The sequence below is a fragment of the Mytilus edulis genome, chromosome 4 (genome assembly GCF_963676685.1).
Source record: "Mytilus edulis chromosome 4, xbMytEdul2.2, whole genome shotgun sequence".
Taxonomy (NCBI): Eukaryota; Metazoa; Mollusca; class Bivalvia; order Mytilida; family Mytilidae; genus Mytilus; species Mytilus edulis.
This window is the reverse complement of record NC_092347.1, coordinates 79781570-79794075: the sequence shown is the minus strand read 5'-3', so window position 1 is coordinate 79794075 and position 12506 is coordinate 79781570. Positions and strand designations below refer to the sequence as shown.

The window sequence follows — 12506 nt, the reverse complement described above, 5'->3', positions numbered from 1 at the left end:
TACCATACATATGTCTCTGTCATATAATATTCTTATTTCGTATGTATTTGCACGACATTTCATGTTGAATTGATTAAACAAATATTCCAATCATTCAGAATCCTAACCCATTTTCTCTTCACTTTTGTGATGATGTGAGTCTTTCGCCAAATATTTGCCGCATGCCAATAACGATTTAATTTGTTGGTGTAAAAGCTTTTATGATGTTTTTCGAAAATGAAAAAGAATACTGGTCCGTCCGTATCACACTTGTAAACACGACCAACTATGTGTTTTTACCACGATCTTCACCTCAGTCGATGTACATTTTCAATTTTTATATAATTACATATTGATTTTTTAGGTCGAAGGAAAAGATCACGTTTTTTTTTATTATTATTATCAACGACGGTCTTCTCCGCTTCAAGATATCTTGTTCGAGGTAAAGTTTTTCCTTGATGAATTTTGAAAAAAAATATAATTGACCCCTCGTTTCAATGCTACAACATTTAAGCGATGGGTGAATACAGAATTCAAGTGGAACACCAAATTGGTGAATTGAAATGATACAAAGTATTGAGTACATTATGGAGACATCCAAGGCCAAAACTAACAGACATATGCCGCCCTTGTAAACCAACATAATCATTGTTTAATTTTAAAATATCAACTACAATAGAACATGATTTGTTCTTTTCGTTTTCCAAATTCAACCAGGACAGCTAGAAGATAAATGTCTAAAAGATGAAATGTGACTTAAAGTCTATCATTTTCTTTATAACAAATTTAAAAAAAAACATGTCATTTGGACTCTGTATGAAAGTTTTATCATTGTCAATGATTGAAAGCAATAAAATCAATAATGATCTCATTTATTTTTTTATTTTTGAGACGACCCTTCACATTTTACCTGTCGTAGTCGTTCTCAACTGTAGGTGTCGAGAGATGTTGAAAAGGTCTAGTAGCAATATACCGACTTCGCCTTCATTTTTATGCGACTGTCATACAAGTAAAACTAAGTATTAAAAATAAAACTGGAAATTAACATCAACTTATAAAACCTGTAATACCGCTCCTTACCGCTTTATTTCATGATGTTAGTTCGATTATTTTTTTATTTGATTTAACTATCTTTTATTATTATATTAGTAATTTTAACATTTTTCTTCATTGGGTGCCGGACATGCACACCTTTTGTAACATAATACAAGGAGTTGTAATATACGATTCCTTGCAGAATACATAGTCAGTTTACGACGATTTATATATACGGTAACCGAAGTTTTACATAGACATTTTACCTCAAATGGGTGCAGGAATTTTATTTCGAATAAGTGTTCATGGTCTTCAACATGACACTCTTGGGTCAGAGCTGCAGTCTATGATAGTGCTCAACTAGTAATACATGAAGCTGAGCACGGTAAAAAAGCTAGTAGGGTCAGCGGGTCATGATTGAAATTACATGTCAACCTGATTTTGTTAATTAGATCTAAACTTTCGTCCCTCGTCACTATTACACAAGGTAACTGCAGATTCTTCATATTTGTGGAAAAAAATGTTTTATTTCGATATATGAAAAAAAGAATTAATCTATACTACAGAAAACAAGAATGTGTCAGTAGTATGAAATGGGGTCAGTCCCCCACCAAAACCCCACCGGAAGTCACGTCACAGCTAAGCCTCTTAACTATGACGTAGTATCCGGTCTATAATCTCTTAATCCCCTTAACTGGTACTTAACATCCTGGTTATAATCCTCTTAACTGAAGTGGATTAATCTCTTAATCCTCTTAACTACTACTTAACATCCGGGTTATAATCCTCTTAACTGAAGTGGATTAATCTCTTAATCTTCTTAACTTGTACTTAACATCCTGGTTATAATCCTCTTAACTGAAGTGGATTAATCTCTTAATCTTCTTAACTTGTACTTAACATCCTGGTTAAAATCCGGTGGGGGAAAAAATTAACGGACATGTTTTTTAATCCCCCCTACCCTCCTACGTATTATCTTGTAAACGTGGTATACACGTTGAACTATCCACGTTCACATTCCTTAGTATATAATTCAATGTAAACTAGTATCAATCATTCATTCAATATGGAAAATTATAACCAACACATGATTGACCAACTGGTAAAAGTTATTCCACAAGATGTGTTACAGAAGTTACAGCAACTGTCAGCGCAGGATTTTAATGCAGTCTTACAATCAGTAAAGCAGCAAAATCCAACTGAAAAACAACTTGATCAATCTACTATGGGAAAAGATGGCAGTGTAACAAATGAAGATAATGTATCAAATTTTGAGTGTCAAACATGCGGTATGAGGTATGCAAGAAAAGATCATTTAATTCGACACCAACAGAACCATTCGAATATAAACTATGAATGTGAACATTGTGGTTTCACCACGAAAAGAAAAGATGTTTTAACTAAACATATGAAGAGAAAACATGATGTAAAGAAAAACGTACAGAAGGAAGACGACATACAACCCCCACGTAAACGCCAGAGGATAGAAGATGTTGACCAACTTCCCGAGGAACGAGTACGCAATGCAAGAGAGAAAAGATCGTTAACAACAACAGCTCTGAACGATGGTGTGGAAAATATTCAATTACAACCCAGCAACAATGAAGAAAGATATGACTTGATGTTATTTTTCAAAGAAAAACAAGTGGATATTGCGCAAATATTAGAGGACAGACTACTTAAAAACAATATAAAGTTTTATATGAGTGTACATGTAAGAATGATTAAATATTCACCAGATGGCAAATACGACGAAGCTGAACCGCATTTCAATACTAAAGTGAGTACCATTTTACAATCTGGTGCTAGTGAAATACCTCACGAGTTGAATAAAGGATTTCAAAAAATATTCATTTCTTTCGAAGAATTCATCAAGAATGGGAGTGGATGGCAACTTGAAGAGGTTTTACAACTTGATCTGTGCGTCACAAAGTACAAACCATTAAAAGGAGGTAGTTATTTAGAACTACCAACATCACTCAAAAGATCGAACTGTATACTCAACATTCAGAACTTGGACAACAAATGTTTTTTATGGACTGTTCTTTCCAGTATGCATAACTTTCAACAAAATCCAGAAAATGTAGAGAATTATGTTCCATTTGTTAACTCAGTTAACATGACTGGTATCGAGTATCCCACTCCGTTATCTCAAATATCACAATTCGAAAAACAGAATACCACTATTTCAGTTAACAGTTTTGGATACGAAGAAGGAGAAATCTACCCGTTATACATCACAAAGAAAACCTTCTGTCATCATGTGAATATATTATATTTAAAAGAAAACAACAAAAGTCATTATGTACTGATAAACAACTTTAACAGGTTTTTATCGAGGACAAAGAAACATCGTGAGGAACATTTTTTTTGTTATCTTTGCTTGCAAGGATTTACTGATAAATGCAAACTAGAGAGGCATAAAGCAGACTGTGGAAAATTTGATTTTCAGAAAATTACACTTCCCAAGGAGGGAGAAGTTCTGGAATTCAAAGAATATGCGAAAACCGCCCGAATTCCGTTTGTAATCTATGCTGATTTTGAGTGTTTAACAAGGAAAGTCGATACTTGTCATCCGAATCCAAACACGTCAAGTACAACTACATACCAACAAATGGAACCGTACAGTTTTGGATATCAAAGAGTGTCAATTGATAAGCGATACGACAAACCACCCGTCATATACCGTGGACCTGATGTTGTGGAGAACTTTATCCGTCATCTTCTTGAAGAGGAGAAAGAAATTAGAGACATACTTAGCCGCATCGAGCCAATGATAATAACTGAGTATGATAAATTAGACTACAAATATGCCAAAAAATGTTATGTATGTAAAAAAGCTTTCAGCAGCAAAAATTACAAAGTCAAGGAACACGATCACGTGACTGGGTCCATTCGTGGCATTTCTTGTAATAACTGCAATTTACAGATCAAAATACCGAAATTTATACCTGTTGTTATTCATAATTTGAAAGGATTTGATGCAAATCTCATCATGAGTAAAATAGGAAAGTTTAAGGAACAAGACATCACTGTTATTCCACACAACAAAGAAAAATATATGTCATTTTCTATAGGAAATCTCCGCTTTATCGATTCTTTGCAATTTTTAAACAGTTCACTGGCAACTTTAACAAAAAATCTAGCTGACGAAGGACAAAAACATTTCAATTACTTATCTAAAACTTTTCCGGATCCAGATGTATTTTCTCTATTGCTACGAAAAGGAGTATTCCCCTATGATTATGTCGATACCGAGCAGAAATTGGAAAAACCTTGTTTACCATCCAAAGAAGATTTTTTTAACAAATTAGGAGACACTCACATATCTGATGAAGATTATCAATTTGCGCAAACAGTGTGGGACAAACTGAAAGTAAAAACATTGGGGGAATACTCCGATGTGTATCTTAAAATGGATGTAGCTCTTTTGGCAGATGTTTTTGAAAAATTTAGAGACATTTCTTTACACGACTATGATTTGGATCCGTGTCATTATTTCACCACCCCCGGATTTAGTTGGAGTGCCATGCTGAAGAAAACTGGAATTGTACTCGATTTAATCACTGATATAGATATGATGCTGTTTGTAGAGAAGGGAATACGAGGCGGTGTATCTAGTATTTTTCATCGATATGCTAAAGCAAATAATCCATACTTATTCGATACGTATGAACCAACTGAACCTACTTCCTATTTATCTTATTTAGACGCAAATAATTTATATGGTTGGAGCATGTCTCAATGTCTTCCGTATGGTCATTTCAACTGGCTTACCGAGGAGGAGAAAATAAAATTAGATATCACAAAATTAAAAGCTGACGGTTCAGACGGATACATTTTCGAAGTTGACCTTGAATATCCTTCGTCACTTCATTCTTCTCATTCGGATTTTCCCTTAGCTCCAGAAAGAAAACATATTCAAGTAGAACATTTATCTCCATATTCAAAGGAATTATTACAAAATTTAACTGGAAAACAATGTTTAACAAAGATTGAAAAACTCGTTCCTAACCTATACGACAAGGAAAAATACATAGTGCATTATAGAAACTTACAACTATACGTAGAGTTAGGAATGAAGATCAAAAAGATACACAGAGTACTCAAGTTTAAACAAAGCCCCTGGTTGAAGAAGTACATAGACTTTAACACCGAAAAAAGGAAAATTGCAAAGAATGAATTTGAGAAATGTTTATATAAGCTGATGAATAATTCAATTTTTGGTCGGACTCTCCTCAATACACGCAAGCATAAAGATGTGAAACTTTGTCACACGGAAGAGAAACTTAATAAAGAAACAGCTAAACCATCCTACGCATCTTGCAAAATATTTAACGAACATTTGGTGGCAGTTGAGAAAAAACGTGTGAATGTTTTGATGAAACAACCAATATATGTAGGTTTTTGCATTTTAGACTTATCCAAGTTTTTGATGTACGATTTCCATTATAACCATATGAAATCTCTGTATGGTGATAAAATTCGTGTGTGTTTTTCTGATACTGATAGCTTTTTATATCACGTTGAAACGGAAGATGTGTATGAAGATATGCATCAATATCAAGATATGTACGATACGAGTGATTATCCACCAGAACATTTTTTACATGACACCGAAAATAAAAAAGTAATAGGCAAATTCAAGGATGAAACAAGTGGAACCCCAATAAGTGAATTTGTTGGACTGAGATCGAAGATGTATTCATTTTCTTTTGAAGGTGGAGAAAAGCATACTGCAAAAGGAGTCACAAAAACTGCATCCAGAAAACTTAAACATGAAATGTATAAAAATTGTCTTTTCGATAAAACTGTTACACGTTCTGAAATGAATATAATAAGAAGCGAAAACCATGTTTTATATTCCAAAACTATTAATAAAAAATCATTAGTTCCTTTTGATGATAAAAGATGGATTTTAAATGATGGTGTGACAACGAGAGCCTTTGGACATAAAGATAACATATAAACATTCATCATGTAAAACGTTTAAAGACATTTCTATTCTTATTTGTGATATTATTTTGTTGAATTTTTTTTTCTAAATCAAGATTTGTGGTGATTTAAATACTAATTTAATATATAGTGAGGGATGTAGTTTTCGTTAGTATGTTTGAGGGTAATTGGGTTACTTTTTTCATGTATTGTATTTTTACATATATATTTTCTTTATTCCTGTTTTTTTTTTTGCATCCTGTCTGATTGAAATAAAACATAATGTATCAATGAACGCAGTTGTTTGTTTTCGTTTATTTGAATATATTTATTAGTAAAACACACATTACAAAAAAGATAGATGTACACAATAAAAACAAACAGTTATAGTCATGATAAGTTCAATTTACATGGGAATGTTAGTGTTCAATCTTTATTTGTCGATTCTCAGTTATTTCAAAGTATCCATAGTTTTCAGCTAAAATCAGTAAGGCAGCTGTTTCTGGTAATGGCGTACCGAACTGACATTCCAAACGTATTTTTCCCTGCTTCAGTAGTGAAAGATATTTGGTATCCGAAAAGAATGGTTCTAAGTTGAAGCATAGAAGTGTATATCCATTGTTGAATTCAGCCCGTGTTATTTCATTCCCCGTATCCAACATCCACTTTCCTCGTGTTTCGAACATTTTTACATAGGGGGAAACGTTCGTTGCACCACTATTCTCGTTGAAATCAAGTTTGAGTGGTATGCCATCAACTGGTATTCCGTCACAAAACAAAGTCACCTGTTTTAAATCATAATTCATAAAGTTGAATGGGTTTTTTGTATATGCTCCAGACATAGCAGTTGAAGAAACCAATCCGAGCACAATACTTTTCGGTTTCACATCTTGGAAAACATTTTCTACGATTAACGAGGTGCTTCCTTGCATGATTGTAAAATTTTTCATCATAGTTTTTGTGAAAGGATACTTAGCATTTGTTGTCTTTAAAGCTTCTGAATGAGCGACAATTATAGCTGGGTTAGGTCTGATCTTGCAAAGCTTGATCACGACATCTTCCAAAGAAATATGGTAGTTGGTATCAATTTCTCCAGACATCAAACAAAAACTTGGATCGTTGCGGTATAGTTTTAGTTTAAGGGATAACATATTTAACAGGTATCTATCCATCTCAAAGATATCGGAAAAAATTGGTCCCTCCATTTCTAATGTTTTTGAATTAGAAATAAATTTTCTGCGTTCATACAGTCCAGTGTTTGTCGATATTTCATCCATGTGACCATATCTATCTTTTAAGTATAAACTAGAAGATAATTGTGTACTCTTTGCGTCCTGGCCATACTGCAGTAACGTTTTCATCATACATTTATACGGGTAATACGTATTACTAGACGTTACCATTTGTCCCTGTATATAAACATCCAATTCCGACCAAAGCGACTGTAAAAATAAGTTCACAGGTCCTACCGTATCGCCATCTTGTAAATCCTCACCATTTGCTTTTTTCACTTTTAATTTCACGTATAGTTTTGATCTTTTAAGATCAATATAGTCCATACCATTGTTTGCACATAGATCGAATTCTATAGGATTGTAAGCGGTTATTTGACTAACAGGTCTGCATTCCTCGTATGTTATACTTTCAACACCTACTTGGTATGGGGGTATCTCAAAAATCTGTAACTCTGACGGTTGTGCTTCAATAAAATTCTCTTTTGTTAACAAGGACATTATGTTGAAAATATATCCCCTTTATGTTTTTTAACAGTTTTATCTTTTTTCGATTTCTTCGGCTTCTTTTCACCTCCTCTGCTTTGTGGCGAATGATGATATTTTCTCTTTCTGTCCGTTTTATTTATACTCTCATCGTCAATTTTTATCTCTTCTTTTGCTTGATTTACAATTTGTTCACTAGGTGACACTAAACGCACAACAAAATTGTTTTCTTTTTCTGCACGAATTGGATAAGATTTATTCGAAATTGGTATCATAAATGATCCCGATTGCGATCCTTTGTTATATCCAGATTTCATATGATTTACGTAAGCATTTGATTGACCACTAACTACATTCTGATAATATCTTGTCCATTGATTAACATTAGGAATGTACATTTTATCAGTATTTGTCATATCTGCGCTAAAATAAGCTTGGTATAAATTGTAGTGTAAACGACAAATTATTCTTCAAAAATGAAGCGTTTTCTCCGTGTTCGTCTTTTATAAGAAATTCTAAGACTTGAATTTCGTTTTTCTTCACTGGTAAATATATTGGAAAAGAAAAAATATAATTCCATGTACTCATATCCGTGGGAAATATTCTTCTCAAAAGTGAATATTGTATATTAGGGAAAACATTTACTCCACTGCATACATCACAAAACAAGTATAATTGATGATTGTTCTTTTTTGTAACTTTTTGATCAATGTAAAAATCTAATATCCCCAGTTTCCATTCACCTTGTAATTGTAAAACTTCATTTAAACACACTTTGAACTTAAACGGTGAATTATTAGGGTAATATGCATCTGATTGATCACTTCGAATGAAAATTATATGTTCCATTATGATAAAGATTGAATTTGTTCTGCTGGTATGTATTCGTCATACGAAGGAGGCCACCCTTGAAAACGAACCAAGTACTCAGTTTTTCCTCGTCTTTTTCTTTTCTTTATAATTTTTTCAATTATCCAAAGACTATTTTCATCTTTCTCTACTCTTTGGAGCTCACTATCATAAAAGGTCCCCCTTATAAATTCATCTCCTTTTATATTTGAAAGCCTGTAAAGATCAATATTTTGTTGTCTGAATCTTTGCACCACTTTGAATATCTCTTCCGTCCATCTTTGGCTATAGGATCGATCAAAAATATGAGCAATATTTGACAGTCGAACTAAAGACCCGATTTTGTATTTGAATTGTTTTTTCCTCCGTTTCTTTTTGTTTGTTTGTACTTTTATTTCTTTTGGTTTCTTCTCTGTTTTACTTAAATACATTTTCCCCCAGATATCACTTTCGTTGACAGAATTAACATCTTTAGGTGCAATGTTTTGTAAACTTCTATGTGGAGTACCATTATAGCTTTTTGCAAAATTTTGCAAGTTGTTAATATATCTGTGAGTTCTATTCTTTGTGAAAAAGCGAAAAATTTTATTCTTTATAGTTTGTAGGACCCTTTCAGCATAATTTGCATGAAGTTCATTTTGAGCCGAAAAATGTCGGACACCGTTACTTTTAAATAACGATTGTGTCTTTTTTGCTAGAAATTCTTGTCCCTTATCTGTTCGAATTTTTTCTGGTTTTACCTCAGTGAAAATCTTTTTAAATGCAGAGGTGACTTCGTCTCCCGTTTTATTTTTCAATGGTTGTAACCAAAGATAGCGTGAAAAACAATCAACAACAACTAATACGTATTTGAAATTTTCATTTTCTTTTGAAAATTGTTTTAGGTCCATTAAATCAGCATCCCACAAATTATTCATCCCCGTAGTGTAAACTCTTATTCTTTTAAAAGAACGACGAGGTGTTTTTTGTAAACTGTAATTATCTTGTGAATTTAACCACCGTCTTATTTTATATCTTCCAACTTTTTTGCCCTCTGCATTTACAATGTGATATAGTTTTTCGGCAGAAGCATATGAAGCTGGTCCTCCAACGTCATAATAGTATTTACTCAGGAGAGAATCTAGTTCCTCATTCATGCTCAGGTTATTTTGATAAGATGTTACTTCTAACAACTACAAGAGTCTTATTAAAAGTAATCATAAGAATAGTTTTTATAGGGGGTTTTTTTCAAATCAAAGTGTATAATATTGGGGTTGTACCTGAAAATGAAAAAACAATATATATTATGTTTTTTTTTTTTGTACATTGAAAGTATTTTTGTTGTTGTTTTTTTTTATTGTTTTTTTCTGCTGTTTTTTTAATGATTTATTTTTTACATTAAAGTATATGGAACAACTCAAGTTAGTTTTTAGATTGTAACAGGGAAATAAAATTAAAAGAAAAACCAAAAAACACTTTTTTATCCATCTTTATTTTGATATAGAAAATAACATATTTTATCAATTGTTCATTAGTAATGATGCTATAGTTTGAATCTTTTCCATTTTAGTTAAGGTTTTTCTTCAAACAGTCTCGAGAGTTCCCTCCTAACAAAAAGTTTATTAATCTTCCTCTTCTTATTTTTCTCTGGTTCACTTTCAGCTAATTGTTCATTTTCCTCTGTTGTTTGTATATCAGATTGAAACAGTTGTTTTCTCATTCTATTTGAAATTAGTCCCATAGGTATGTGAATATTTTTAAGAAAATCATAAAATATTTCATGTCCACTTGGTAGTTGTTTGCATCCATAAGGAATGACAACATCCCGCAATAAGTCAACAATATGAGAGTTTGGTACAGTTTCGTTGTTGATCTTAACTTTTCCATGTTTGTTCCAACTTATTGTAGACTGACTCTGAAGAAATTGCAATAGTGTTTTTGCCTTTTCTCTGTATTTCACTGGTATGGTTAACTCGATCAAAGTGTTCAAATCATCTGAACTATCTTTTTCTGTTTTAATATCCTCCTGGGGTAAAATTTCTTCCTTAGCACTAGTTTGTTTATCGCTTTCAGTGTTTTCTGTTCGTATTATACTTTCATATCTATGTTTTGGCAGAAGAATCATTTCTTTCGTCATTTTGAAATTGTATCAAGTATTTGTTTAACAATGATAGAAATAATGTTACGATATTTAAGTAACAATTTTTTTCTTTGAATACGTGTTGTCTCTCTATCTGTTATTTTCCGAATAATGTTTTTATATCTCATGAGTTTCTTTTTATCTGATTGACTAAGCGGAAATACCCCACATAACACATTTAAAAAACATTCAACTAAAAGTTGAAATTGTTTATCGTTCATGGTCTTCAACAATGCAATTTTCTGTTCTTCCTCACATGAAATTAAAAGTGATAAAAAATGTACATGGGCTAAAACTTGTTTACTCATTTCGGAACGAAAATTACTGGATCTTCTCCTTTGAAAATTTTTGTTCTCAATAAATATTTTTTATCTGTGTGTGTTGACAAATCAATAATAATATATCCATATATTAAAGAAACTGCCTTTTCATAAGCTGAAATGAAATAGTCTAATTGACCTGGGAGAATCTGCCTTCCTAATACTGATAACTGGTGTTTGTCACGTTGGTTTTTAAGACAGATTATGTATGTCGCATTTAACGAAATAGTACGAATGCATTTTCCAGGAGGGAAAAGATTTTGCATCAAAAACAAAACTGATATGTTACAATGATGAGATTTAACGGTAAAAAGATTTAAAACATCACTAGAGTTTGCAGCTTGACACAATAAATCATCAAGACAAAGAATCATATGTTCTTTATTTTCTGACCATTTATCAATTTCCTCACTAGTTGGTAAACCTTCGTGAAAAGTTATGTTTTCAATTTTCCTCTCCATCTCTGAAAACAAATCCTGATATGCAGAGTAGCAATAAATGGTTTTCTTTGGTGTTTTTGTAAATAGGTATTTAGATTGAGCTAGTATTTTATATGTAAGCATGGTTTTTCCTGACTGAGTAGGTCCAACTATTTGTATACAACACGGTGACTGAAATGGTAAAAGCACTTTCTCCTGGTCTTCATACATTGTTTTTTTGTTTGTTTGTTTGTTGTCTACACCTTAATTGTCTTATGTCGTTGTGTTTATTTTTCGAGATATGTGTTTGTTTTATACACTGATGTTTCTAATTATTTTGGTTTATTTTATTTCACAAATAAATATACCACCAGAGAGTGAAACAAGAATCAAAATACATCACCATCAAGAAAAAAAAAGAAACAAAATACATAACCAGAAAAAAGAAATGAAGTACACAATAAAATGCAACCAATGAAGTAAAATACGGAATCAACCCAATAATTCCGGAATGAAAAAGCAGATATCAACGAACGATTCCGGAAATGATCGGAAATTACTTTACATTCGGAAATAAACGAATGTTTCCGACTACTACCGGAAATAATTATACATTCGGAAATAAACGAATGTTTCCGAATACTACCGGAAATATATATACATACGGAAATATACGAATGAATACGAAAACTTATGAAATGATATAACATTTTATATCTTTACCAGAAAATAAATACACAACGAAAAATTCCACATCAATATAAATTTATTCAATGAAATATACATATATTTACACAAAATACAATATTACTGTGTGAAACGTCCTTCAAGTTTTAATTTCCTTTCCATTAAATTATAAACACTCACTTTCATTTTTTCTGATCGAAGCGTGTCCATGAACAACACATGAAGAATGAAAAAGTTTAAAACGACACTATTTTCCAAGGTCAATGTTCTCACATTCTCTCTGTATTTTCCTAGTATGTGACTGTATTTAAACTCACAGAACGCCTGATCAAAATGTTTTTCGAGTTTATCTAGTTCACTATCCATCAAACATTCGTGTCTATGTTGTGATCCATGTTCCACTTTGCATCCCTGACAAAACTTCTTTGATAATTGTTGCACCATT

At 32.2% G+C, this 12506-nt stretch overlaps 3 protein-coding genes across 3 annotated transcripts; 1 reads left to right on the top strand and 2 right to left on the bottom strand.

Moving 5' to 3' along the window:
- The first annotated feature begins 2080 nt into the window (after positions 1 to 2080).
- On the top strand, positions 2081 to 5983 carry LOC139521559 (uncharacterized). The gene has a single exon (XM_071315034.1). It carries the CDS (start codon positions 2081 to 2083, stop codon positions 5981 to 5983), a length of 3903 nt encoding a protein of 1300 aa, XP_071171135.1.
- A 385-nt stretch (positions 5984 to 6368) lies between these two features.
- On the bottom strand, positions 6369 to 7682 carry LOC139521558 (uncharacterized protein F54H12.2-like). The gene has a single exon (XM_071315033.1). The coding sequence runs from the start codon at positions 7680 to 7682 to the stop codon at positions 6369 to 6371; it is 1314 nt and encodes a 437-aa protein (XP_071171134.1).
- Positions 7683 to 8515: 833 nt separating this feature from the next.
- LOC139521556 (uncharacterized) lies at positions 8516 to 9652 on the bottom strand. The gene has a single exon (XM_071315032.1). It carries the CDS (start codon positions 9650 to 9652, stop codon positions 8516 to 8518), a length of 1137 nt encoding a protein of 378 aa, XP_071171133.1.
- Between the last annotated feature and the right edge of the window lie 2854 nt (positions 9653 to 12506).